Source organism: Aspergillus steynii (assembly GCF_002849105.1).
Source record: "Aspergillus steynii IBT 23096 chromosome Unknown P170scaffold_2, whole genome shotgun sequence".
Lineage (NCBI taxonomy): Eukaryota > Fungi > Ascomycota > Eurotiomycetes > Eurotiales > Aspergillaceae > Aspergillus > Aspergillus steynii.
In genome coordinates this window covers 5,902,603-5,928,035 of record NW_020194399.1, presented here as the reverse complement: position 1 = coordinate 5,928,035, position 25,433 = coordinate 5,902,603, and the positions used below count along the sequence as shown (strand labels likewise).

Genomic DNA, 25,433 nt, shown 5'->3' with positions numbered 1-25,433 from the left:
AGCGGCCAAATGGGGGCGACTATGTTGAGATTCGCATGGGATTTCGTCGCCTCGAATGTCTATCATAGTGGACATTTTCATGCAAACCCATCCTCTTCCTCATACTTCTATCTCGTTTCTTCTTTCGTGTTTCTCCGTCCAGAGCAATCGATTTCATCCCAGACTGCATCCGAAGCACGCGACTTGCTCCCACGTTGTACAGCATATCGCATACAATCCATCTCCTCTCGCTCATTTCGATAGTGAAATCTGATCCATCATGGCAAACATGGACTCGGATTTCGATCCGTTCAACCAGCCCTTGACCTTCCGCTACGCGGACGGAACTCCCTTCGTGGTCACCGTTGATGAAATCGACAGCAACCTCATCCAGTACAGCATCCGCTGCTGCATCAACTATGCCTCCCAGCTCGGTGCCTCCGTTGCTATTTTCATTATTCTTCTGCTGCTCACCAGACCCGAGAAGCGTGGCTCTGCTGTGTTTGCCCTGAATGCCTCCGCCCTGCTCTGCAACATCGGTCGTACCGTCTGTCAGGCCACCTTCTTTTCCGGGCCTTTTGTGCGCCTCTACCCGTACCTCTCAGGCGACTACTCCAGAGTGCCGACCTCCGCATACGCCGGCTCCGTCCTGGGCACCATCTTCCCTTCTCTCCAGCTGGTCTGCATCGAAGCGTCCCTACTACTCCAGATCGAGGTTGTGTGCGCGAACCTCCGTCGTCGCTATCGCCGCGCTCTGGTGGTAGCGCTGAGCGTGCTCGCCCTTCTAGCGGCAGGTTTCCGTTTCACGCTCATGGTCCTGAACTCGATGCTCATCATGAATCATGCCGTTCCCCACGAGATCAACTGGCTCGAGAGCGCAGCCAACATCACCCTGACGATCAGCATCTGCATCTTCTGCGCCGTCTTCGTCACCAAACTCGGCTTCGCCATCCATCTCCGCAAAAGACTCGGTGTGAGAGATTTCGGCCCCATGAAAGTCATTTTCATCATGGGATGTCAAACCTTGGTGATTCCAGGTACGTTTGTACCTCTCTCCCTCTCCCAACTCCCGAAACCAAATAGAAGATGAGAAACTAAAAGCATCTAGCCCTCTTCTCCATCCTCCAATACGTCGTCACCGTGCCCGAGCTCTCCTCCAACGTCCTTACCCTCGTCACACTTTCTCTCCCCCTCTCCAACATCTGGGCCAGCACGACGCTCTCGCAATCCAGTACCGGGGCGTCCACCTCGCGCGCCAACCTCTGGAACGGACTCACCTTCAACGGCAAACAAGTGACCTCGTCGACCTCGTCCAGCGGAAAACCAAGCACCACGATCTGCTACTCCGACCAGGCGTCGCCTAACGGAGCGAGCTCTGTGCAGCAGACGGTGACAAAGTCCGACAATGATGTAGAGCAGGGATACGGCATTGCTGTTGAGCATGATGTCTCGGTTCACAGCTATCGGAAGGAGAAGAAGGGCGGTGCTTAGACTGGTTTGGTTGTGTGCTAGTGCATCAGTGCGTTGATGGAAGGGGGATGGGATTGGGGAAAGGTTGGTTGGTTTATCGGTGATGGTGTGGTCGCCCTCTGTCTTCAACGGTCTCTGGGCTTTCCATTCCGGACTTCTGTCGTGCATACATCGCACCCTGCTTGCGCTCTACATTGCGTCATTCCTTTTCTTATTTTTTTCTTTGCGTGGTTGTTGACTTTCCTTGCTTCTCGTCTTCTCTTGATTCACTTGCACTTCATCCCTTTAATCGTTGCATAAGGAAAAAACGGATCCTGTCTCTGGGATAAGCGATGCAATACTGTACTGACCTTCCCCGAATAATTTACTTGGCGGCCTTTTTGTTCATAGTTTCATGGGAATTCTGCCTGGACTCAATTCTATTTACTTGGCTACCTTACCTGTATGACAATAAGTTTGTGAGGTTTGTAGGAAATATGCTCTTCCGTAGGCTCTTGCAGAGCGTTTAAATATGCTAATGAGGCAAGGCTAATTCGAGAATCCACTTCATTAATTATAAATCTGGACAAATTCTATTTTGCTTCATTCGTATGCGCAACCACGCAGAAAAAACAAAGAGATAAAAAAAAATCACTCCCTATCCTACCGACAGAGAAAAGAAGAAAAAATACATATCCACTAGCTCTCCCGTCCCAGCTTAGCCAAAGACTCTTCCAGGAACTCATTGGCGTTCATCAAGTCCGTACTGCCGTAAACAACTCTACGTCTCGGTCCGCTGGTCGGACCAGCTCCAGGACGGTTCCCAGCCGCGGCGCCCTCGCTGCCGGGTTGTCCGCTGGCCTGAGTGACCCAGTCCTGCAAGTTACCGTATTCGTCCATGCTGCCGCCGCCGACAGTGAAGACGATAGCTTCGTTGAAGGCTTGACGACGTTGTCCGAAGCTGGCGCCGGTGCCGGGGCCAGGGCCGCCCATGGGACCGGACGAGGGGGTGTTGCGGGATGAAGATGCAGGAGGCATGGCGCCTCGGGCGTTGGCGCTGCGGGGGTCGAAGTAGAGGTAGTTCTCGGTCTTGGCGATGGCGGAACTGGAGGCGGCGGCGGGGTCCATGATGGATTCGGTGATCTTGGTGAGGGTCAGGTCCTTGTTGGCGGGGAGGAAGTTCTTGACGCCGGAGATGAGGGAGTCGAAGTTGGCGCCTATGGCTCCGGAGGTGATGCGGTCGGTGAGTCGGTTGGACAGCGACGAGAATCCACGGAAGATGTCCGACGACTGTTGCTGGGGAGCGGCCGTTGTCATCATCGTCATGCGGGTGATCTCTCGCACTTGTTTGACATAGGCAAGGGAGCTGACGTCCTTGACTCCCGCGCGGGTGAGCGCTTCCTCTAATTGGCTCATGTCGCCACGAGACAGTTCGGTCTCGGTGCTCAGGAACCAGATGAGGAACAGCCGGAGCTTGTCGGACGGCTCGTTGCCCTTGGCGGTGTCGTTGATCAGTTCCAGGATCTGAGCCTTGGTCTGCTTGGTGATGTTTTCTTCCAGCTCGAAGAAGTTGTCGAGTTGGCGGTCCTTGATGCCCTTGAGAAGCGCGGTAGCGATGTTCATGTGCATGTCCAGAATGGCTTTGCGCTCTCGTAGCTCCGGCAAGAGGGTAATGGCAGCCTTGAGGTGCTGCGCGGAAGCGCTCGTGTCGTTTTGCAAATCCTCGATCGAAGAAGCACCGGTCTTCTTCGTAATCTCGTTCGCATCTTCCTTGTATCGTGTGAGTTCGGCATCAATGTCTTCCGCCACCTGAGGGAATGGAGCACCGGCGTTCCGTTTCCAGAAGAAGTCATTGCTGTTCAGGTCATAAGCTCTCTTTGTCACGCCTCGTGCTGGGTTCGATTCATCCGCCGCAGTTTCAACCGTGATCCGGTTCAGACGCATTTGAAGAACATCTTGAACCAAGGACTGATATGTCCACGAATGTGACAACATCGGGACCAAATCCACATTGCGGTCGACAATGATCAGGACAGGTCGAGACGAGGGGACGCCAGGGGTGGATTTCTTGTTGGTGGAGAAAAGATTGTCCTTTGAGTTTAGAATATGGTCTCGTAGTTTCCGGTCGAGTTTGGTTGCGATTAGTTCCGCCGCACCGCCTTTGGGACATCGAATGATCGGAATTGCGCCTGCGTGTTGCCTCAAGTCAGAATACCAGAATTCCCGCACGAGCCATAAAACATACCCATTGTAACGCTGACACTGAACAAGCCGCTGACAATCTTGTCCACAATGTTATCCAGGTCTTCATCGCTTGTTTGCGCACTGTTGATCTTCCAGTAGGCATCTTTGCCTAGACCGAGGCTGAACAGATCGGGCTCGGCGACAATGAAATTCAAGTATTGATCAAACACCTGCGCGATATGCTCCGACGCACCAGTCGATACGATCTCAGAGGCGAAATCTTCTAGAAGCGGCCGAGGCACGGAGGATAAGAAGTTCACGTAAGCGGGGGTGTACAGCCCGTGGGACAGGTCTCGTGTAATTGCCTGGATATTGGCCGGAGTAGGTTCGAGAAGGTAGACGACAGGGACATCGGGAATCGGGTATCGAGTGGAATTGATGTTTCTTTGAACAGACTCGTTAGTCGGCTCCTAGGTCGGGATTGGAAGAGGTCCATACAGATGGATTGTCACACCCCACGATCTCAGATCATTGACACGAAGCACGCTGCTGATGACATCTCGTCCCATATTGTCGAAAACCAACACCTTCCAGATCGGATCTCCATCCTCGTTCAAGATCGGGGTCGAGTGGGAGATAAGACCCTGAGCGGCGGCATCGTGGGAGCCGTCTTCCGCGGAACTCGCATCGTGATTCAGGTTGAGGATCTTTTGGATGGACGCTAGACAAATGTCAGTACTTGCGACTGTTCCGACGTGGCCTGGAAGAAGTGTAGGGAACCTACCGACCTGACGGTCTCGCAGCGACATAGGGTGCGATGCCATGGTTTAGTTAATTGAGCTTGCGCCCCAGAGTAGTGTTCACGATGATTGCCCGACTCGGACCAAATTCATGACATGTATCAGACTGTGATGCACCGGCGTGTCCTCAACGAAGGCGTGGCCCAAGGGGGAATAGAATTGCAGCGACCTTCAAGGATTCATCCGAGCCCGGGACCAGGCAATACGTAGGCTGTCTCGAGCACGATCCACCCGCCTTGCACACTCCACCTGGCATCCTGAGGAGCTCCCGCTTTAATGAGCGATGACTCAGCACGGATGCAAACCGCGCAAAGGGACGCATCACGTGCTCCGGCAAAGCCAAGGCAACGCAGGCGCCCAACCGAGCTTTTCTCAGTCTCACCACCTCCAACTACGCCCTTTCCCCCCATCCCTTCCAACCTCCTCGTAATGCGAATGACTATGCTGCTTAACTACAGCACCGTGTGGTTCTTTGTATGAGAACCTCGTTTTTTCCTCTTTCTTAAAAAAAGGCAGAGCTTAGGTGAAGAACAAAAAGAGACGAGACAGCTGCTCTGGCGAAAAGCGTGAACCCGGTGGATTTCTTAAGGCATCAAGAAGATTAAGAGGGTACAATCGGAAGAACAGACAAGCAGAAGTGAAGGCAAGATACGGTGAAGCAGAACCGGGGTTCCAAAAGGCAGAGGTGACCAGAATTATCTTACGGCTACTATACGGAGTACCTGGTGTATTCGAGGAGTTTGGCCAACTTGGTGCATCAAGCGCGGTTCTTTTTTAAAAAAGGGTGCGAATTGGGCCCGGCACAACGTGGACGTGACTCGCAGGGCCTTTCTCTGCCCCTAAGGTATTGGACTCCGGCAGCCCAAAAAGAAAAGAAAACAACGTTGCCAAACTTCCTCACGGCCTGCCTACCTAAGATCCTTCGAGAGGAGACGGGCGGTCCTCAGGTATCCCTCCGGGCATTCACTTCAGGTGTCAAGGTATCTATTTTGCCACCGTCCTCCAGTACGATCAACGGAACACACACCACCGTCACTCACATCCCGTCGCTTCTCCAACTCTCCCAACCCTCCCATTCCTCCTGTTGGTGCCTTCCGCCGGACAATCGCCTGACCGCTCGCCCTTTTCCGCGTATCAGCCGCGCCTTTCCACGGCTGACAAACCTCGCTGGCTGCGCTGATTCGCTGCTCAGGTGCGTGGAAGGATCTGCTCAATCAGAGGCTCTAATCGCGCCCCCACCCTTGGAACTCCGACTCCAAAAAGGGACGCCCGGCGCCTGATCTTTACTCTTTTGGGTGGCGCCGGCACGTGGGTGCATGTGACCCCCATACTGGGAGCTCCCGAAATACGTACTACTTCATATCTCTATTCCTTGTTCCCTCCAGGGTGAACCTCGCGTCGGAGGGGCAATCGCGGCATCATGGAGCAGACCACGCCGCAGAATCTGATGAGCGGCTTGCCCCGGGCCCCTGTAAACCCTGGCTCGGCTCCGGATTATTGGAACAATCTCGATGCTGCCTTATACAACCCCAACTCGGATCAACATGCACATCCCGCACCGCAACGGCTCCAACAGCCCCCGCCACAGCCACCACAACAGCCGCAGCAGCAGCCCATGGGCATCAGCTGGGATCACCCGGTTTTCGGTCAACAACATCCGCAGCAAACAACACCACTGCCCCCTCAACAAGAGCCTGCTCACGGCATGTACCCTGCTACGTCGGCCCAGTCGTGGCGTGCCAACTCCTTACATCACCCGTCCATTCTGCCATCAGCAAGCCCTCATGGGTATGGAGTTCCCGGTCAATATCGCCAGCTGCATCAATTTCCCCAGGGGCAAGTTCCTTTCGACTCGCGACCCTTGACCCCCTCGGAAAATTCCGCATTCCAGTCATACCAATTTCCTCGTAACTACTTTCCTCCGCAGCACCTGGCTGTCCCAGAGACATTTTCCCAATCGCCGACACCGCAGGCTACGCAGACACCACCTCAATCAGTCCCATATCAACCGATTGCACCTTCTAATCCCATCAATGGGTATCCCCTGCCGACACCTTTTTCGGACGAGAATGCGGTATGATAATCCAATCTTTCTGCCTTCCCTTTTCTAAAAGAATCATCAATTAATACGTGATAGCATCCGTTGGATCTTACGCAGGAGTTTACCGAACCTATGTCGAACGTGTCGAGCCATCAAACCATCAACCCTCAGTTTCTTGATACGCCGCAAGCTTCCGCTAACCAACATCCGTCTTTCTCCAACTTTCTTTACGTAAATCCAAATGAGTTCCAGGGCTCTCAGGATCCAAAGTACGTCTCTTGGTACAATCCTTTGATTCTAACGTGTTTCTGACCGTTTATTACCAGGGTGTTCGATTTTTATCGGAATGATATTCAACTACAGGCAGTGCCGCCCGCTGTTAGCAACCAAGGTGTTCCTATACGCCCTCATGGCATGGAGGCTTTGCTACCAGCAAATGGTATGTTTGAATTTCTATATTCTTTTTTTCCTTTTTTTTCGCGAAATTTTCTCTGGCCTGATGTTAATGCGATTCAGGTCAAAAACCAATGGCAGTCCCCATGCCGATCAAGGCGGCCGATGCACGCAGACAAGTACCGATCACCAAACTACTACCAAAAAGCGCTACCGGCAAAGTGAATGGTAAGAATGTTGGTGGGAAAACGGCCTCTTCCGGCTCTGACAGTGAATCTGATGACTCGGATCTCGAGATTGAGCAACCCCCCGAAGCATCTCCCCTTCCCCCTTCCCGTCCTACTGAGCCTGAAGCAGCTGCGAACTATGATACTCTACGAGCTGTGTGGTTTCCCCGTAATAGGCGACCTCACGCCGAGAAAGTCAAAAGTGCTTTAGTTGCATTTAAAGACGTCGTCAAGAAAGTAAGAGATGCTTGGAAAGACAAGACACAAGCCATGAAGATGGCGGGAAACAAGGGCGACAACGACAAAGCAGCCAAGTTCAAGAAGGAGACTGCCTTCCAGAGGCGTTTAATGGACGTGGTGGTCAAAACCACCCTGGAAAAAGCCCACCCGATGATCATCGAGAAGTATGTATTTTTCTCTCTCTCTATCCCCGTTCTTCTACCCCCCTACCAACCTGGCATATCGTTGTCATGGCCATAGAAGTCAGAAACGAATTGAAAGCCTCTGCCATGTAATTTCCATTAAAGGAATGCTTATAAGTAAGGGTGGCTTTGTTTTGGTTTGCGCCCAAGGACGACACAAGTCCAGCTGTGTCTTAAAAAGAAGAAAGAAAAAAGAAAAAAAGAAAGACGAAAAGTGAACAAGACTCGTGCGAAAGCCTTGATCATCCACGGAGATGCTCGTATGACCACATAATCGAATTAATTAGTGGGTTTACTGAGTTTCCGGCTCATAATGACTGGCTGCCGAGTGTTCTTGAATTACCACAATCAGTGCTCCAGAACTGCCCTCAATGTCGTGTTTGTTCAAATATTAAACTCTGCGGTGGCTAACGCAAACTATTATAGGTTGGGAGAACATCCAATTGCGGTGTCTGCCATGTATTCATTTCTCTTGGATCGCCATCAGGCTTCTGATATCGATGGGGCGCTTACTGTGAATCTTCTTGAGGTAAGTTTCTCGCATAATGTATGCGCAAACCAAACCGCTAATAATAATTACACAGTTGCTTTCGCGTTTTACCACTATGGATGACGAAGCCCTTCAAAAAACAAATGTTGCCAAGCTCTTGCCGAGATTTGTCAAGAAGGGTGGTCCAAAGGTTAGAGGTCTGGCGCAAAGGATCTTGGACAATGCCGCCGCATCCACCAAACGCAAGCAGGAAAATGGGAAACCAGGGTCAAAGGAGGGATCTCCTAACAAAAATGGCACCTCTGCTGATACAGCGGCTGCAGACGGCCTGCGCCCTGAGGCCACTGGGGCAAAAAGGGTACGTGAAGGTGATAACAATGGTTTGCCTGCCACCAAGAAAATGGTTGTTACATCCAATATCAAGAATTCCTCCAAGCCCAGCAATCCCACAACTGCAAATGGCGCCGTCAAGAAGCCCCAAGATCCGGCTGCGGCAATTGCTTCCCGCCCGAAAGCCAACATTATTGCACCCAAACCGACCAATTTATTCGGAAGTTTGAGTTCCGCCTCGAAGAGACCCGGTACCTCGAATGCGGAGAGAGCCGCGGCGGCCGCGGCGGCGCCGAAGCCCACCCCTTCGGAAAAGAAAGACTCCCAGCCGGCGCCTCCAAGGCCAACTTTCTCTTTTGGTGACTTAATGGCAGACCTCAATAAACAAAAGGAACCTGCCCCTGCTCAACCCACCGAGGACAAGACGCCCGAGACTGAAGAGGAGCGTACGAAGAGGCTCCGAAAAGAGGCCAGGCGAAAGCTGCGGGTTAGCTGGAAACCGGATAACCAGCTTGTCCAAGTTCGCACCTTTACGCATGACCCTGAGGAGGAACTTCATCTTGGCGATCATGCACAGCGTGAGGTGGGTGATGTGAAGGGCGAAGGGAGTGTGCTCAAGCTGCATAGAGACATGGATGAGATGGACGAAGATGATGACAACGGTCTCCGAGAGGAATCTCTGTTCGAATATTATGCACCGTCCGGTACGTTACTTCTCATCCTTGACTTGATACTCATTATACTGATAATTCTAGCAATCGATGATGAAAACGCTGCATCTCAAGACCGTTCTGGCAACTTTATTAAGCGCGGCGGTGTCCAGCAGCCTGTCAGCCCTGAGAAAGAGGCCCAGGACCACAGGGAAGCCACCACCCTCATGGTGTTTTACACTTCTCCAGCGGAAGTCCCGTCGACACCAAAGGAGCCTCCCGCGCCGACCGATGAGGAAATCGTCACAGATGTGGTTGATTTTGGGGAGCTCCCAGACAAGGTCAAGGTATGTTTTTCGAGCTCTTTTTTCACCTCTTTCATCATTCTGACTTCGTTGTTTTCACAGGCCCGACAAGAGCGTTATTTCGCCATAGTCAACCCCAAACCTGCGCCTCCGGCCCAGCCGAGCGCACAGAACAACCAATTTGACATCTCAAACTTGTTGAAGATCATCCAGAATGCACCTCACACACAGCAGTCGACTCCGCCACCGCCGCCTCCTCAGCCAGCGCCGCAGGCACCCATGTCTGATCTGGAGCGAACCGTCAACATGTTCCGTCAACAACAACAGGCTTCTCAACCCGCCCAAGCGCCAATGTTGCAGATGCCTCAATTCACTCCGGTTTCTCAGCCACCCGCAACAGCTGGCATTGACTTCCAAAAGATCTTGGCTGCCATCAATACTCCGAACTCGATTCAACAGCCCCCTGTGATGCCTCAACCCCCACTGCAGCCTCAACCTCAGCAATCGCAGGCTAGCATTCCGCCAAATCTTGCCGCCATCATTTCTCAAATTGCCAACCCCAATCAGCAAACAGCTCCAAACTTTCCCCAGCAAGGTAGTTATGAGGACCCTGATCGCAAGCGTATGCGCGAAGGCAACGGGTATGATGGACAGGATGATGATCGGTATGGTCACTCCAAAAGAGGCAGACCAAGCGCCCCTGGCAAAAAACATGTACGTTTGCAGCAGACCCTGAGGTTTTTGATTGATCCCGATGCTAATCTCTTTTCACAGCCCAAAGCAGGATTGGTTCCTTGCCGATACTGGCCCGAAGGGAAATGCATCAAAGGAGATGACTGTACCTTCCGCCACGATCCGCTCAACTAACACATTTTATTCTCTTTCACCTTGACCCCATTCTGATACCCCATGTTACTTTTTCATTTTTTATTCTCATAGGCGAGACTATGAAATCATGTACAACCATAATTTTGCATGTGCGAAGCCTTCTTCTCGAAATTGTCCCTTGATCATGCGTTTGAATGGCAGACTTTCTGGCGTTTGTTGTGCTGACGAGATTTCCATCCACACGGCATTGTTCACCTAGCGTTGTGCCTGACTTCTAAGCATTGTTGCATGGTCGACACGAGGAGTTTCGTGATTTTTGCAAAGCTGTGACTTCCTTTTTTTTCTTTTTCTTTGATCTTTCTATTGTTCTCCCTTATTTTATTTTCTTTTTCTTTTATGATGCGATTATGCGCGGTTGGGTCGGTTCATCAGTCCGGCCCAGGGACACTGAATTTTTTACCAGGCAAGCCAAATATGTATACTACATTAGAGTGGCGCCCAGCGATGGGCAATTGTCTATTTTATCTTGATATGCATGAAATAGCAGCTTTTCTTTTCAGGGTGCTTTCTATGAAATTATATTTAGTAGTATTGGAGCCGTCACATCACGTAGGGAATCCTTTCTTGCCAGTAGAACTATTGCATGATCAAACCGACTTATGCTCTCTCCTTTCAGTTATGCCAGTGCAATTAAACCATAGTTAACTAAATTTCGATATCGTACATTGTAAAGGTCGCACGGGATGGTGCAACAGAATATATCATTGGCGGGGATCGAATTGTGGGCCCCCTTTCCATGCCCAAACATTTGTCGTCCGTGGCTGCATCTACTTTTCAACTCTCATGATAGTTCTTTTTCAACATTTTTCTACTTTGGAATACATTGAAATTATCATATCTAGTATAAGACCCGGCGCTAGAATCCATCCTCTCCCTTCAAAATAATGTCCCCCTCCACCTTCGACCTCCAAAAATGCACCCACCTGATCATCGTCTGCTGCCATGCAATCTACATCGGGGGACCAACCAAGGGCATTTCAGAGGATGAATGGTAAGATAAATAAATGTAAATCTTCCCCTCATCATATTAGGCACCTACATACAAAACAACACGAAAATCAATCCCCTAGTGTATTCATAATCCATGATTGGGCTATCCAGAGCTAACAAATTCGGGAACAGGTTAATTGAGCCCTTCCAGAAGGGCGAAACGCCTACCTTCACGGCCCATGTTAAGGCAGGCATTCAGGCTGCAGCAGAAGATCTGCGCAGTGTGCTTGTGTTTTCCGGGTGAGTGGATATATACCTACTTTCGTTTATCCAATCTGTCCCGAGCATATGTTTTTAGATGAAGGGGCGTAGCTAACGAAAATATATAGGGGTGCAACTAAGAGGTCATTGACGAGTCTAGCCGAGGGGGAATCATACTTGGTAATTGAACTCCCTTCTCCTTATTACACGCATAACGAAGCGTTAAACGAGGGAAAGATAATAATAATAGTACTCAAAAAATACTACCTACTTGCTGACACAACGCCAGAACCTCGCAAAAGACAACGCCCTCTTCACATTTTCCGACAAACTCCACGCCTCCCAAATAACCACCGAAACCAACGCCACAGACTCATACCAAAACGTGCTTTTCTCGCTTCTAAAGTTCAAAACACACACGGGCAGATATCCCACGCGCGTAACCGTGGTGACGCATGAATTCAAACGGAAGAGATTCATGGAGTGCCATTTTCCTGCTGTGGGGCTGGGCCCGGTCTCGAGTCCCGCTGGTGCAGGGGACCAGGGAGGTGACAGGACATCTAGATGTAAATGCAAAGGGGACGTGATTGGAATTAACCCGCCGGAGGAAGTAACGTCTTCGGCGTCGTTGATTGCAGGCGAAGAGAAAAGAGGGATTGGGCTATGGAGGGAAGATAGGTATGGAGTTCAGGCGGAACTAGCAGGGAAGAGAGCACAAAGGGGATGGACAGCGGGGATGGAAAGGGATGTGTTTGGAGACATGGGACTTGAGGCTGTGGTGGAAGAGTTGGTTTGTTGGGATGGCGGAGAGGATGGGAATAAATGGTTTTCGAAGATGGAGCGTTTACCGTGGTACAGCGCGGACGAGTAGGAAGGAAAAGGAATGCATACTCATTAGTCGTTATGATAAATAACCGGGCACGGGTGCCTTTGAGGCCATGGCCATAGAAACTTGAAATTCATTGTACAGAAACCCAGAAATGAAAGAAAATGGAAGAACCCTCCGTCTTGTCCTTAACGCCTCCGTATGAAACACCCCTAGTCCATTGTAGGAGGCCGAACTCAGTCAGCAAGACGGTAGCTGACGAGGGTCTCCACCCTGTGGTTATTCGTGCTGAAGCTTCGGAGTTGCACCTTCTCGGCGTTTTTGATCTCCTTGGCGTCGCTGTCACCCCATTCGACGGGCACTTCCGAGTCTGCGTCCGCATACACGAGCACGTTGAATGTGCAATCTCCATCGAGAACGGGAAGGAAGGTCACGGAGGCGGTGATCTGTCGGAAAATGGCCTGGATTTCGTCCTGAATCTCTTTCTCGGTTTTCTCGACGGTTTCGGTAGCAGGGGCGGGCGCGTCTCTGCGGCAAGGAACAGTTAGTTTGCGTCAAATGGATTGCAAAGATGATGGTGATTACCCTGTGGCAGCATTTTCCTTATCACCAGCCTTACGGGCAGCCGAGGACTTGCTGCTTTTGGTATGTATTTGAACCTAGATCCTGATCAGTTTCCGCGAGCAGCTTCGGGGGTCGGGTTGCGTACGTCGAACTGCCATCTTTCCACATGCTCACCCGTCTCCTTGTCAGTGATGACCACGACAAGCTTTGAAATTTTGCCTCCCATCATCCACTTGTTCAACTGCGACATGATCTTTTTGATGTAGGCTTTGACCTGGTCGTCGGAGGTGACTGCGGATCGGTAAGTAGGAGGGATGTAGAAGGAATCGAAGGTGACCAACCAAGCATGTTGAGGCCATATTTCTTGACGCTGTGTAGTCGTTAGTCGTGATATTCTTGCGGAGGAGATTAGATTAGATAGAACGTACGTTGTAAAGTCTTCTGGGGGGTAGACTCCTCGTTGGAACCTAAGACAGGACGTATGAGTATTTTTCAACGTTGCCTGACATGCAAATGTGCTTACAGGATTGAGTTGATGGAGTACTCAAACTGTAACAATTAGCATCGCCTATAGAGTCATGCGTTGAAGGATCACTCACGAATTCAGACACAAGTTTCGACGACCCTGCGGGGGGGTTAGTTCCGCACTGACAATTGCCGACCTCGTTATGCCTTACCTTTGAGGGACAGCTTGTGGACCTTAGACTTGTCTTTTGTCGCTGACATGGTGGAAGAGCCTGAATAATTCCGAGATCGTTGGCGTTGAGAGTGTCGTTCTTCTGCACGAAGATTGTGTGGTGAAAAGAGTGAGCTTTGTTTACAGCGATAGTCGCCGCAGCAATCGACCGCCCGCCAATCCGTTTCCTCCGCAGAGCCGCACTTTTTTTTTGCCCGCCAAATCGGACTCCATCTGCTTGTCAGCGACACACGCGAGAGTACCACCTTGACTACACCCTCGTCCTTCTCATGCCACTGCAGCACTCCAGATGCGAGGATGCCTGCAGTTAGCCAGATGGCTGAGCGCGGTGCCCAAACGCCCGGCTGCAAGCCCTCTCACCGCGCCATCCGCCCGATTTAATTGCCTTCGCTCCTTTACCAGCTCTGCGGTCTACCAGTCGGCGCGATCAAGAGCTGCCGCTGCCAAACCCGTTTCCGACCTCGAACAGAGAATCGCTGCAATCCCGATCGACCGATACCGCAACTTTTGTATCGTTGCCCACGTCGACCATGGAAAGAGCACGCTGTCCGACCGAATGCTGGAACTCACGGGGACCATTCAACCTGGGACGAACAAGCAAGTGTTGGATAAGCTGGACGTTGAGCGAGAACGTGGAATTACCGTGAAGGCGCAGACATGCACCATGATCTACAACCACAATGGAGAGGACTACCTGTTGCACCTTGTCGATACACCGGGACACGTCGACTTCCGCGCGGAGGTTTCGCGGAGTTACGCAAGTTGTGGTGGGGCCTTGCTCCTGGTTGATGCAAGTCAGGGTATCCAGGCGCAGACCGTTGCGAACTTCTATCTTGCTTTTGCGCAGGGATTGGAGTTGATTCCCGTTATTAACAAGGTGGACTTGCCGTCTGCGGAACCGGAACGGGCGCTCGACCAAATGAGACAGTCCTTCGAAATTGACACGGATAAAGCCATTGGGGTTTCGGCCAAGACTGGTCTGAATGTTGAAAAGCTGCTTCCGACAGTGGTGGAGAAGATTCCAGCGTATGTTCTGATCCACTTGGGTTCACTACGTTACGCCGATGCTAACAAGACCTAGGCCGGTTGGTGACTTCAAGAAACCCCTACGAATGCTTCTGGTCGATTCCTGGTACGATTCCTACAAGGGTGTCATTTGTCTGGTCCGTGTGTTCGATGGCGAGATTCGAGCTGGAGATCAGCTGGTCTCTTTTGCAACTGGGATCAAATACTTTGTGGGCGAGGTGGGAATCATGTATCCGATCGAGACTGCGCAGACTGTTCTTCGTGCCGGCCAAGTGGGGTACATTTTCTTCAACCCCGGTATGAAACGCAGCAAAGAAGCCAAGATTGGAGACACGTACACCAAGGTCGGGTCCGAGAAGGCCGTGGAGCCGCTTCCTGGTTTCGAGGAACCGAAGGCGATGGTTTTCGTTGCCGCATACCCTATTGATGCGGATCATTTTGAGCATCTGGAGGACAGTATCAACCAGCTCATGCTCAATGACAGAAGTATCACGGTGGAAAAGGAGTCTTCCGAAGCCCTCGGAGCGGGTTTCCGACTGGGCTTCTTAGGAACCTTGCATTGCTCGGTGTTCGAGGATCGCCTTCGTCAGGAGCATGGTGCTAGCATCATCATCACCCCTCCATCTGTGCCCATGAGAGTGATCTGGAAGGACGGCAAGGAAGAGACCATCACCAGCCCGAATCGTTTCCCTGATGGGGAAGATGTGCGCCCCAAAATCGCTGAGATCCAAGAGCCATACGTCCTAGCAACTTTGACCTTCCCGGACGAATATCTTGGGAAGGTGATTGAGCTGTGCGAGGCCAACCGAGGCGTGCAGAAGAGTATCGAATACTTTACGGCCACCCAGGTCATTCTCAAGTACGACATTCCTTTGGCACAGCTGGTTGATGACTTCTTTGGAAAGTTGAAGGGTTCTACCAAGGGCTACGCCTCGCTCGACTACGAGGAGTCTGCTTGGCAACCCAGCAACATTGTCAAGCTCCAGCTTTTGGTCAACAAGGCCCCGGTCGATGCGGTTGCACGGATTGTTCACAGCAGTCAAGTGGAGCGGCTTGGAAGGCAATGGGTGACCAAGTTCAAGCAGCACGTTGACCGACAGCTGTTCGAGGTCATCATCCAAGCAGCCGTTGGGCGCAAGGTTGTGGCGCGTGAGACCGTCAAGCCGTACCGCAAAGACGTTCTTGCCAAGCTCCACGCGAGTGATGTTAGTCGACGAAGAAAACTGTTGGAAAAACAGAAAGAGGGCCGAAAGAGGCTGCGGGCTGTTGGAAATGTGGTGATTGAACATAAAGCATTCCAAGCTTTTCTGGCGAAATAGAGGCTGGAAAAGTTGTATACAGTATGTATTATATATCAGCGGGTATTTCTTGTGAAAATGTATTACTATTCTTAGGTTTACACAATTTTGGGACTGGAATGAATTATAGATACCAATGGCCTTAACACCTGAGGCTATCCATTGCCGTATGCGGAGCGAATGCATGGTTTGTCTCCGTCGCTGCATCTGATTGGATGGGGCGGCAGAGGGGCGGGAGCTGTTGACTCGCTGCCTCTGATTTGCCCGCAAAAAAGTTCGTCGCCGACCCCGCCGCCGTTGATGGTCTTGCAGTTTCTCCCTCTCTTCTTCCACAATCCCCGGTCGCTGTCCCTCTGCAGTATCGAAGCCTCTCTGTTTCCTGATCGCGAGTATCCGAACCGCGACAAGAGACTCATTCTGTTTATCTAGCCCGTTTGACCCTGCCATGTTCAAGCTTTGACGGCGGCGATGCAACCTCCGGAAGGTGTGCAGGTCGACCTGGGCAAGGCCCAGGTCATCGACCGTGTTCCGAAAGTGATTAAAGAACTCAAATTCGGTGTGCTGTAAGCGCTGGCCTCTATATCTCCGGAAAACATTTGTGATTGTGCGTGTTTGTGTGCTGGGATGGCCGGCTAACCGCGGGTGTGTCATACCCAGATCCAACGATGACATTGTCAGCCAAGGTGTGGTAGAAGTCTCCGACCGGAAGTTTTTCGACCTCGACCATGACCGATCGGTGATTCCTCATGGACCCCTCGACTCGCGCATGGGTATTTCCAGCAAGAGTGCAACATGTCAGACTTGCGGCGGTGCCCTCCAGGTCTGCAACGGACATTTCGGCCATGTCAGGCTCGTCTTGCCGGCCTTCCATGTCGGATACTTCAAGCGAGTGATTACGATTCTACAAGAGATTTGCAAAGAATGTTCGCACATTTTGCTGCCCGAAAGCGAGCGCCGTACCTTCCTCCGAGAAATGCGTCGGCCGAACCTTGATAATTTGCGACGATTGCAGATCGCGAAACGGGTGAACGAGCGCTGCCGCAAGACCCGAAACTGCGACTCCTGCGGCGCTGTCAACGGTGTCGTCAAAAAGGCGGGAAACAGCGCGCTGAAAATTTCGCACGACAAATTCCGAGCCTTCAATGCCTCCGCGTCGGTAAAGAAAATTCCACCTCCCAGCAAGATTGTGTTCGATCGGTCGTTCGAGGAAGCTAGGGGTCATAATGCCGAGGTTGAGAAGCACTACAAGAAGGCCCAGGACGATTTGAATGCGCTCCGTGTCTTGAACCTATTCAAGAAAATCTCGGACTCGGACTGTGAACTCCTGGGATTGAACCCGAAAGAAGCAAGGCCGGAAATGTTCCTTTGGCAGTTCATTCCCGCGCCTCCGGTGTGCATTCGCCCTTCCGTCGGTCAAGACGCCGCCTCCACGGAAGATGATTTGACTGCGAAGTTGGGTGATATCATTCAGAGCAACATCAACCTGAAGAACTCCTTGCTGAAGGGTGCACCGGTGCAGACTATAATGGAATGCTGGGACTACATGCAATTGCAGATCGCTGTTTACATTAACAGCGATGTTCCTGGTCTTAACAAGGCGGACTTGGGCAAGCCTATTCGAGGTTTTGTACAGCGACTCAAGGGAAAACAGGGACGATTCCGTGGTAACCTGTCTGGAAAGCGTGTCGACTTTTCGGGTCGTACTGTCATTTCGCCCGATCCCAACCTCCGAGTGGATGAAGTCGCCGTTCCCATCCTAGTGGCAAAGAACATGACCTATCCTGAGGTTGTCACTCGATACAACAAGGAGAAGCTGCAAAAGGTGGTACGAAACGGTACAAAGAAATGGCCTGGAGCAAACTATATCACGAAGAAGGGATCGACCTTCAAGCTCTTCCTGAAGTATGGTAATCTCAACATGATCGCCGATCAACTGCAGGAAGGAGACGTTATCGAACGTCATCTTGAGGATGGTGATATTGTCCTCTTCAATCGACAACCCTCTCTCCACAAACTGAGTATTCTCTCTCATTTTGCCAAAATCCGCCCGCATCGAACCTTCCGACTCAACGAGTGTGCCTGTAACCCGTACAACGCCGATTTCGATGGTGACGAAATGAATTTGCACGTTCCTCAGACGGAAGAAGCTAGAGCTGAGGCAATGGAACTGATGGGTGTGAAGAACAACCTGGCAACTCCGAAGAACGGAGAACCGATTATTTCTGCCATTCAGGATTTCATCAGTGCGGCCTTCCTCATGAGTAACAAGGACAACTTTTTCGATCGACGCTCCTTCACGCAGCTGTGTCTTTACATGCTTGGACCCGAAACTCGCTTTGATCTTCCTCCTCCTTCTGTGCTGAAACCCCAGATGCTCTGGACTGGAAAGCAAGTTTTCAACATCCTTATGCACCCCAATAAGGATGACCCCGTCTTGGTCAACCTGGACGCAGCATGCAAGCAGTTCAAGGTGCCCAAGGATGGCAGTCCTCGGGACTTGGACGAAAAAGACAGCTGGCTCGTTGTCCGTAACTCGGAAGTTATGTGCGGTGTGATGGATAAATCGACAGTTGGATCCGGAAAGAAGGACAACATCTTTTACGTCATGTTACGTGATTTCGGCCCTGCCGCAGCCGCCGAGGGTATGAACCGACTGTCGCGACTATCTGCACGCTGGTTCTCCAACATGGGTTTCTCGATTGGTATCACGGATGTTTACCCTAGCGAACAGCTTGTGCAGTCGAAGCAGGATCTGGTCGAAACTGCGTACGCGCAGTGTGATGAAGTCATTGCCAAGTACAAGGCAGGCACTTTGGAGAAGTATCCAGGTTGCGACGAATTGCAAACCATGGAGAACCAGCTTTCTGGTATTCTCAGTAAGGTTCGTCAGCAGGCAGGAGACGAATGTATTGCTCAACTGAGCAAGTACAATTCTCCCTTGATCATGGCTACGTCTGGATCCAAGGGTTCCAGTATCAACGTGTCACAGATGGTTGCTCTGGTCGGTCAGCAGATTATTGGTGGTCAGCGTGTGCAAGACGGTTTCCAGGACCGGACTCTGCCCCATTTCCCGAAGAATGCTCGCCAGCCCCCATCGAAGGGATTCGTCCGAAACAGTTTCTTCTCCGGACTCGAACCGACGGAATTCATTTTCCACGCCATGTCCGGTCGTGAAGGTCTGGTCGATACTGCTGTCAAGACTGCCGAAACCGGTTACATGTCGCGTCGTTTGATGAAGTCGTTGGAAGATCTTTCTACCATGTACGATGATACTGTCCGGAATTCGTCCGCGGCTATCGTCCAGTTCCAGTACGGAGATGATAAACTTGATCCTGTGGATATGGAAGGTAAAGCCAAGCCCGTCCACTTCGATCGGACTTTCACCCACTCTGAGTCTACGACATACGACAATGATGAGCGCAGTCTCCAGCCTGCCGAAATCATGGAAGTTTGCGAAGAAATGCTGTCCAAGGAGCGCGCCAAATTGGTCCGAAAAGACCTTATGGGTACTGAGCTTGGCTACATGGATCGGTCAGACCATGGAATCGACCAGTTTGAGAGTGCCCGTGACTTCCTTGACTCCATCCAGCATTATGTATCCACAAAGGTAGACAAGCTTGTCTCGCGCGGTGGAGACTTTGACCCTAATGATGTAAGGAGTCAAAAGGGACTGAACCATACTGGAAAATTGACCGAAACGACTCTCCGGGCTTTCATCTTGGCTTGTTTGACGAAGTATAAGAAGGCCCAAGTTGAGTCTGGCCATGCCGTTGGTGCAGTTGGTGCTCAGTCCATCGGTGAACCCGGAACTCAGATGACCCTGAAGACTTTCCATTTTGCTGGTGTCGCTGGTATGAGTATCACTCAGGGTGTTCCCCGTATTAAAGAAATTATCAACGCCTCCAAGGAGATCAGTACGCCTGTCGTTGCTTGCGAACTTGTCACCAACGACAATATCATCGCTGCACGAATTGTCAAGGGCCGTATCGAGAAGACCTATCTTCGGGATATCATTCATTATGTCCGAGAGACATGGACCGGAAAGGAGGCATACATTACCGTCAAAATCAACTGGAAGACCATTCAGGACTTGGCGCTGGAGCTTAACATCAGAACCATTTTTGGCGCCATCAAGAACCACAGGCGTTTCAAGGCTGATGACCTCAAATTCCGATGCTCGCGGTCGCATATCCACATCCACATGGACCTAGATCCCGCCAGCAAAGCGGGTCTCTCCAAGACGGAAATCGCTTCCACCAGCGCCGATCCCTTCCTTCGTCTCAAGCATCTCAAGCGCATGCTCCCTGAGATCCAGGTTCTCGGTCACCCGCAGGCTTTCCGTGCAATCATCCGAACCGATGAAACCTCCACCAAGAACACCCTCCTTGTGGAAGGTTACGGTCTCAGAGAATGCATGACCACCCTCGGTGTCGACGGCCTCCGCACCTCCACCAACAACGTCATGGAAGCCCGCGACGTGCTCGGTATCGAAGCCGCCCGATCCACCATCGTCCAAGAAATCAGCGAGGTCATGAAAGACATGGACATCGATCCTCGTCACATGCAGCTCCTCGCCGACGTCATGACCTACAAGGGTGAAGTCCTGGGTATCACCCGATTCGGTCTTGCCAAGATGCGTGACTCCGTCCTCCAGCTCGCCTCGTTCGAGAAAACCGCCGACCACCTCTTCGACGCCGGCGGTGCCGGCCGCACCGATCTCATCGAGGGTGTCTCCGAATGTATCATTATGGGCAAGACCATGTCCATCGGTACCGGAGCCATGGAAGTCGTCCGCAAGATGAACTTCTTCGAGGGTCAAATCGGCGCCAAGAAGACGACCTTCGAAGATGCCTGGGCCAGCACCGAGGCTCCCCTCGAGGCAACCAGGAAGAGAAAGGCTCGTGCTTGAACATAACTCACCATACCGTACCATATATCTTGGGAAACATGGATACATCCATCTTGGTGGCTATTTGATATTATATCTTCCCGCAGTGAAAAGTGACAAAAGTTCGCATAATCAGGCGTTGGAAACTGTTTGGGTCCGTTGACAAGTTTTTTTGTCTTCTTTTTTTCTTTGTACTACTTTTTGTCCCCATGAACTGCTTTTTGCGCGCATTAGCGATACTGAAGGTAGTGTGGATTGATATGGATAGAAAAACATATCATCCTTGTACTATTGATTATGTGTTAGTTTTAACAATGAATTCGACGATGATAGATGGTCATTATTAAAATTTTCCGGTTCCTTTTGCTAGTTATGCTATGTTTACTTGCTTTCTAAGAGCATATTATGTGTTTTAAGCTTGAGGTTTTTGCTTTTTGTTTGTGAAAATATCGAACAATATGCTGAAGTCTGGATCAACCTCATTGGCTACCAATTTCAGTTGAATTGCACATTATGATCACGCAATAATCAAAGCTACTCAAGTACCTATATATCATTGAAAACATCGAGATCGCAAACCGGACTGTAATCCCATACTCAATCTGCCAAATCATCAACTCCATATCTTCAAGCATTCTCGTCACCAATAGGAGGCTTCTCCTCGTCTTTCTTTTCACGCCGGAATCTGGACTCCACATTGTCCCATTTCGTCTGCACCCTTTTCAGTTCAATCTTGGGATCTTTCAAAGTCTCAGGCAACTGTTGATAGACCTTTCCTATGGCCTTTTTCCATAATTGTTTTACATTGTCCAGATAAAAGGCAAGGTACGCGAGAGGGAAGGTGATGGCAAGGGAGATGCAGACTATTTTCCAGTTACGCCTGTTAGAAAGAAAGTTTGTCTTTGGGATCAAAAGGGACAGGGGTCTTTACATAGCATTGGAAATATCCAGCTAGGTTTATAAGCTAGCTCTCCTTTACTATCATGCTGGAAGGATGTGACGTTCAATGCGAATAGTGACGATAGGAATGACATCGGAGTCTAGAGTGGAGTTGAGCTAGAGAATGTCGACAGTACTGATACAGGAAAGAAAGTTGGGGGAATTCTTACAAACACAATTGTGATGACCGTGAAGACCATCAGAGTTCTCCCTTGTTGAACAGACTCAAAGGCTTCTCTGAGACTGGTTCCGTTCTGCTCGAGGTTCAAGATCTCGTTTACCTAAATTGTAAGATATTAGTTTCAGAGTGAGTGAGCATATGTGACATAACACTGCTGACTGACCGAGCTCTTGATATTGTCTATTATCTCAATCATTTCGTTGATCTCAGTAAGCATGTAATGCGGCCTTCTTTCAGATTTCGGATTGTTAGGGGATTTGTGAACATCAGTCCAGATATTATCCTGCTGTGTCAGTATTGCTTTCAGTATGGTGAGCTCATCGCGGATGTCTTTGACCTCGTCCAGGAGGTCGGCAGCTTTGCTGATAGGCTCCCAGTCATCGTCGGTTTCAGTGTCATCCGACTTGATTACTTCCTCTGACTGCTTCTGCCTTTCATGATGTCCATCTTTTGGTTTGGACCCAGTCTTGCTCTCATCTTTCTTGCTCTCATCTTGCCTGATCTCATCTTGCCTGATCTCGTCTTTCTTGATCTTGCCTGTTTTGGTCTTGTCTCTCTTGGCCTCAAATGTCTTTCGCCCCCTATGCATCTTTTTCTTGAACGATACAAACAGGTCCTTTTCTTCGACAGCCTATTTCCATTAGCGATACGACCATATCAAGTCTCGTCCAGAACAAACCTTGTTGTTGACAGTTTCAGAAAATATCTCGCGCATAGACTTGCTAGATCTCTCACTACTTTGAGGGCTGGCGAGATCATCAGGAAGAGAGTCCTTCCAACTGACAGTGTCAATGAAATTGATGCAAAAGTTAACAATGAACTTGCTCATCTCATCCACAGAAGATGGCAACGGCCGACCCATCTGGTTGGATTTTGTCGCCCTGAGATGATCAAAAATGCGTTCGACCATAAGATCTTCACACCCATCTGGTCTGCGAGTAGAAGAGGTAATAATAGTCTCTGTGTTGTGGCCATGGTTAATAATATATTATAAAATATATGATTAGGTGCTAGAAACTTATCATTATCAATAACCCAGAGCCAAAGTTGGTCAACACCGAGGATTGGCCACCAGTCCCTGCTACTATGAACCCCTTCACCGTTCTTGCTGTCGATCAAATAGCGGGTTACGGCCTGGTTTTCGTCGCGTCTTTGAATATCATCTGCAGCCAAAGAGTGGTAGTAGAACTGGTCCAGGGATCTCGTTCTATGGTCAGGTTCAACCTTCGCTTGTTTTTCAGAATCGTCCTTGGTCGATTCCTTCCTGTGCCAGTCGTCATAATTAGTCCGATAGAAACATCTGGTGTATTCATTAAGCTCACTTCCTGGCACCCCGCTTGCCCTTTGTGAACACCAAGTAAGGCATCTTAAAAGTTAGCAGGTTTCCATGTCTGTCGTGTTCCATTCAGTCCTACATATAGTGCAATCCTTCCATATGTGACTGGTTCTGCATTATTTGATTTTCCGTCGCCGTCACGAGGATCGAGCGGCTTTTCGGTAGTCTTTTGTTGAGTAGAACTAGAACCTTTCTTGGCCTTTGGGGGTCTCTCTTTCTTATGTTCATTAGCTTTGTGCGCTTCGTATTCTGGTGGAACATTACCAAGCAAGCAGGTTTCATGAACTTAGGACCATAGGAACCAGTTGGCATTTCTGCCCAGCTGCGCCGCATAAAGTCTCGCATTGATAGATACTCTTTCTCCCCCTTGTTGTTGTCCTGGTATACTCGCAAAGCGAGATCCTAATTAAGTAGGTTGGTGAGACGGAAGATTCAAAGTGCTGGTACGGTCGTAAACAATACCTCCATCAATCTCAACTGGTAAAGTTAGTCCCATGTCGGGTCTTGATCAAAGATGGTTATCTCACATTATTCAGTGGCAGATGTATCCATCTCATGCGCAGACCCTCGCGTGAATATGGCTTTTCCTTCGCGGCCTCTTCGCTGATCTTTCCCAGAGTCTCCCTTGCTTGTTGCATGATCTGCTCCACGCCCCCGTCCTTTCCCTCGTTTGCTTCTTTGTAGACAACATCCCGGATTTTGCGTGAACGGCGAAGGAGATCCACCCGTCCATTTGAACTATAGAAATCAACAATCGTGGCATCATACTTCTCAATGTGTACTGTTGTGGATTGATCCGGTGTCAGTTTTCTATTCCATTCATGTGAATCCGATGCTTCTATCACGGGTGGGGGGTCCCTCAGCATGTCCAAAGTTTGAAAATATCGGTCGTCGGTTCCTGAATCAGGCTTGTCGATCTGAGCTCTAAGACCGTCATTTTCTGTCCTACCTCCATCTCTATCCTTGCCCTGTTTCTGGGCTTTCGGCTTCACTGATTTCATTTGCTCCGCTAATTCTTTTGCTTCCATTCGGTCTCTAGTTGCCTTGGTGCTCGGAGGAGTGGTCCTCAGAAGCCACCAGACAACAACATATCTTCCATGAAAAGCAGCTAGCTTTAGCGGGGTATCCGGATTAATGTTGAGTCTGGGGGGCGGGCCGTCGAGTTTGGGGTGCGGATCATCTTGAAGTTTATCGAGAACGATGTGGTGCTTTTTGTGTCTTGCAGCTGCCCAAATAAGGATGCTTTCTTTTGCCTCCGAGGCACTCATGCACATGGCCTTTGCAAGTTCTTCTAGGCAATTTTCACATTCAGCTTGTCTGAATATGGCTTGTTTCTCGGTTGGGTTTGTCTTTTTTGCCAATACCTGAACAGCCTTTTCGGCAGCCTTCAACTTGCTCTCTGCTGTTTCCGAATATCGGTAAGTGTAGAAATTCGCATAGAACTGAACTGCCATCGTCAATGCGTCTTGGCCAGTATCGCTCGTCTTCAAAGTATGATCTGCACCCTTATCCAATAGCAATTGTACCACATCGCCAAAGCCCTTGTAACATGCTTGATGGAGTGGAGTCCAATTATCACAGTCTGGTATATATGTCGACGGATCCTTCTCAAGCAATAGATCGACCATTTCCTTACATCCCCAGCTCGCTGCATAATGAAGAGGCGTGTGGTCAAGTGTTGCCTTTGCCCAGATATCTGCACTATGGTTCAGAAGCATCTTTGCGATTTGTCCCACCTCCTCTTTGTTATCATTCCGAGCGGCTAAATGCAACGCTGACTCTTTTGCGCTGTTGATATTTTTGACATCCCCATTTCGGTTGAGAAGCCTTTGGACAATATCTGCAGTCGAGTATTGGCAGGCCATCAGTAATGGAGTGTACCCATCGTCATCCTGGGTTTGAACGTTTGGATTCTGAGCAAGCAAAGTAGTGATAATTTCCTCATTGTTATACTTTAAAGCTCCAAGAAGCGGCGTCCGTTGATTTGATGTCTGCGCATTGGGGTCGGCACCATGGGCAAGTAGAAGCTCCACAATATGGGTGTGTCCTTCAATGGCAGCGCCATATAACGGGACCCACCCATCATTATCTCTGGCCTCAAGGTTGGCCCCTTCTTTTACCAGCAATTCCGCAATGTTATAATGGCCAGTCCTCGCCGCCAAGTGAAGTGCTGTCTCGCGGTGGAGAAATGACTTCACATTATTCATGTTTACTCCATCGGCAATCGCAGCTTCTGCCGCGGCAATATCGCCTTCTACAGCAGACTCAAGCAACTTTTGTTCCATTAAACGTTTCTTTTCCAGTTCCGCGTCCCTTTGGCTTTCAGAAG

The 25,433-nt window shown here is 50.2% G+C and overlaps 9 protein-coding genes across 9 annotated transcripts; 4 read left to right on the top strand and 5 right to left on the bottom strand.

Moving 5' to 3' along the window:
- Positions 1-259: 259 nt before the first annotated feature.
- Positions 260-1,470, top strand: preB (alpha-factor pheromone receptor STE2; the record flags this gene model as incomplete). The annotated part of the gene is made up of 2 exons (XM_024850686.1): positions 260-1,016; positions 1,088-1,470. 2 exons carry the CDS (start codon positions 260-262, stop codon positions 1,468-1,470), a joined length of 1,140 nt encoding a protein of 379 aa, XP_024708743.1.
- A 520-nt stretch (positions 1,471-1,990) lies between these two features.
- On the bottom strand, positions 1,991-4,662 carry sly1 (syntaxin-binding protein). The gene is made up of 4 exons (XM_024852143.1): positions 4,397-4,662; positions 4,111-4,333; positions 3,674-4,056; positions 1,991-3,617 (listed from the first exon to the last, which is right to left on the bottom strand). The coding sequence occupies exons 1-4, from the start codon at positions 4,434-4,436 to the stop codon at positions 2,128-2,130; spliced, it is 2,136 nt and encodes a 711-aa protein (XP_024708742.1). The 5' UTR covers positions 4,437-4,662; the 3' UTR covers positions 1,991-2,127.
- Positions 4,663-6,117: 1,455 nt separating this feature from the next.
- On the top strand, positions 6,118-10,137 carry P170DRAFT_349544 (uncharacterized protein; the record flags this gene model as incomplete). The annotated part of the gene is made up of 9 exons (XM_024843744.1): positions 6,118-6,486; positions 6,550-6,722; positions 6,780-6,892; positions 6,970-7,477; positions 7,922-8,024; positions 8,080-9,019; positions 9,071-9,312; positions 9,373-9,984; positions 10,045-10,137. The coding sequence occupies 9 exons, from the start codon at positions 6,118-6,120 to the stop codon at positions 10,135-10,137; spliced, it is 3,153 nt and encodes a 1,050-aa protein (XP_024708741.1).
- Positions 10,138-10,970: 833 nt separating this feature from the next.
- Positions 10,971-12,220, top strand: P170DRAFT_463126 (DUF218 domain protein; the record flags this gene model as incomplete). The annotated part of the gene is made up of 4 exons (XM_024852142.1): positions 10,971-11,149; positions 11,281-11,388; positions 11,478-11,529; positions 11,639-12,220. The coding sequence occupies exons 1-4, from the start codon at positions 11,043-11,045 to the stop codon at positions 12,218-12,220; spliced, it is 849 nt and encodes a 282-aa protein (XP_024708740.1). The 5' UTR covers positions 10,971-11,042.
- A 3-nt stretch (positions 12,221-12,223) lies between these two features.
- On the bottom strand, positions 12,224-13,629 carry P170DRAFT_463125 (spindle checkpoint protein MAD2). Its single transcript, XM_024852141.1, has 8 exons — positions 13,417-13,629; positions 13,339-13,364; positions 13,263-13,288; positions 13,168-13,206; positions 13,081-13,109; positions 12,885-13,030; positions 12,761-12,834; positions 12,224-12,703 (listed from the first exon to the last, which is right to left on the bottom strand). Exons 1-8 carry the CDS (start codon positions 13,463-13,465, stop codon positions 12,412-12,414), a joined length of 681 nt encoding a protein of 226 aa, XP_024708739.1. The 5' UTR covers positions 13,466-13,629; the 3' UTR covers positions 12,224-12,411.
- Positions 13,630-13,658: 29 nt separating this feature from the next.
- P170DRAFT_463124 (DNA-directed RNA polymerase III core subunit RPO31) lies at positions 13,659-20,981 on the top strand. The gene is made up of 6 exons (XM_024852140.1): positions 13,659-14,462; positions 14,518-15,667; positions 15,782-15,802; positions 15,891-15,927; positions 16,215-16,323; positions 16,418-20,981. The coding sequence occupies exons 1-6, from the start codon at positions 13,726-13,728 to the stop codon at positions 20,667-20,669; spliced, it is 6,306 nt and encodes a 2,101-aa protein (XP_024708738.1). The 5' UTR covers positions 13,659-13,725; the 3' UTR covers positions 20,670-20,981.
- A 239-nt stretch (positions 20,982-21,220) lies between these two features.
- On the bottom strand, positions 21,221-22,987 carry P170DRAFT_130060 (uncharacterized protein). Its single transcript, XM_024842409.1, has 6 exons — positions 22,791-22,987; positions 22,448-22,730; positions 21,932-22,399; positions 21,758-21,868; positions 21,580-21,688; positions 21,221-21,511 (listed from the first exon to the last, which is right to left on the bottom strand). Exons 2-6 carry the CDS (start codon positions 22,676-22,678, stop codon positions 21,276-21,278), a joined length of 1,155 nt encoding a protein of 384 aa, XP_024708737.1. The 5' UTR covers positions 22,679-22,730; positions 22,791-22,987; the 3' UTR covers positions 21,221-21,275.
- Positions 22,988-24,503: 1,516 nt separating this feature from the next.
- On the bottom strand, positions 24,504-25,281 carry P170DRAFT_376282 (ankyrin repeat domain-containing protein; the record flags this gene model as incomplete). The annotated part of the gene is made up of 1 exon (XM_024845364.1): positions 24,504-25,281. A coding segment is annotated over exon 1 (465 nt), but the record flags the coding sequence as incomplete, so codon positions are not given.
- P170DRAFT_312563 (ankyrin) lies at positions 25,108-25,281 on the bottom strand (the record flags this gene model as incomplete). The annotated part of the gene is made up of 1 exon (XM_024843260.1): positions 25,108-25,281. A coding segment is annotated over one exon (174 nt), but the record flags the coding sequence as incomplete, so codon positions are not given.
- Positions 25,282-25,433: the final 152 nt, after the last annotated feature.

Excerpts from the sequence above, each read along its gene's own strand:
- sly1 (XM_024852143.1), bottom strand. The coding sequence starts at position 4,436 with ATGGCATCGCACCCTATGTCGCTGCGAGACCGTCAGGTCG. Across the intron at positions 4,057-4,110 it reads TGGGGTGTGACAATCCATCT|AAACATCAATTCCACTCGAT; the intron begins GTATGGACCTCT and ends GTCTGTTCAAAG. Across the intron at positions 3,618-3,673 it reads CAGTGTCAGCGTTACAATGG|GCGCAATTCCGATCATTCGA; the intron begins GTATGTTTTATG and ends GGCAACACGCAG.
- P170DRAFT_130060 (XM_024842409.1), bottom strand. The coding sequence starts at position 22,678 with ATGGTCGAACGCATTTTTGATCATCTCAGGGCGACAAAATCCAACCAG. Across the intron at positions 22,400-22,447 it reads CTGAAACTGTCAACAACAAG|GCTGTCGAAGAAAAGGACCT; the intron begins GTTTGTTCTGGA and ends TAATGGAAATAG. Across the intron at positions 21,689-21,757 it reads CGGTCATCACAATTGTGTTT|ACTCCGATGTCATTCCTATC; the intron begins GTAAGAATTCCC and ends ACTCCACTCTAG.
- P170DRAFT_463124 (XM_024852140.1), top strand. The coding sequence starts at position 13,726 with ATGCGAGGATGCCTGCAGTTAGCCAGATGGCTGAGCGCGGTGCCCAAA. Across the intron at positions 15,928-16,214 it reads ACCTGAGGCTATCCATTGCC|CTTTGACGGCGGCGATGCAA; the intron begins GTATGCGGAGCG and ends GCCATGTTCAAG. Across the intron at positions 16,324-16,417 it reads GAACTCAAATTCGGTGTGCT|ATCCAACGATGACATTGTCA; the intron begins GTAAGCGCTGGC and ends TGTCATACCCAG.
- P170DRAFT_463125 (XM_024852141.1), bottom strand. The coding sequence starts at position 13,465 with ATGTCAGCGACAAAAGACAAGTCTAAGGTCCACAAGCTGTCCCTCAAA. Across the intron at positions 13,289-13,338 it reads CGAAACTTGTGTCTGAATTC|TTTGAGTACTCCATCAACTC; the intron begins GTGAGTGATCCT and ends TAATTGTTACAG. Across the intron at positions 12,835-12,884 it reads TGGAAAGATGGCAGTTCGAC|GTTCAAATACATACCAAAAG; the intron begins GTACGCAACCCG and ends ATCAGGATCTAG.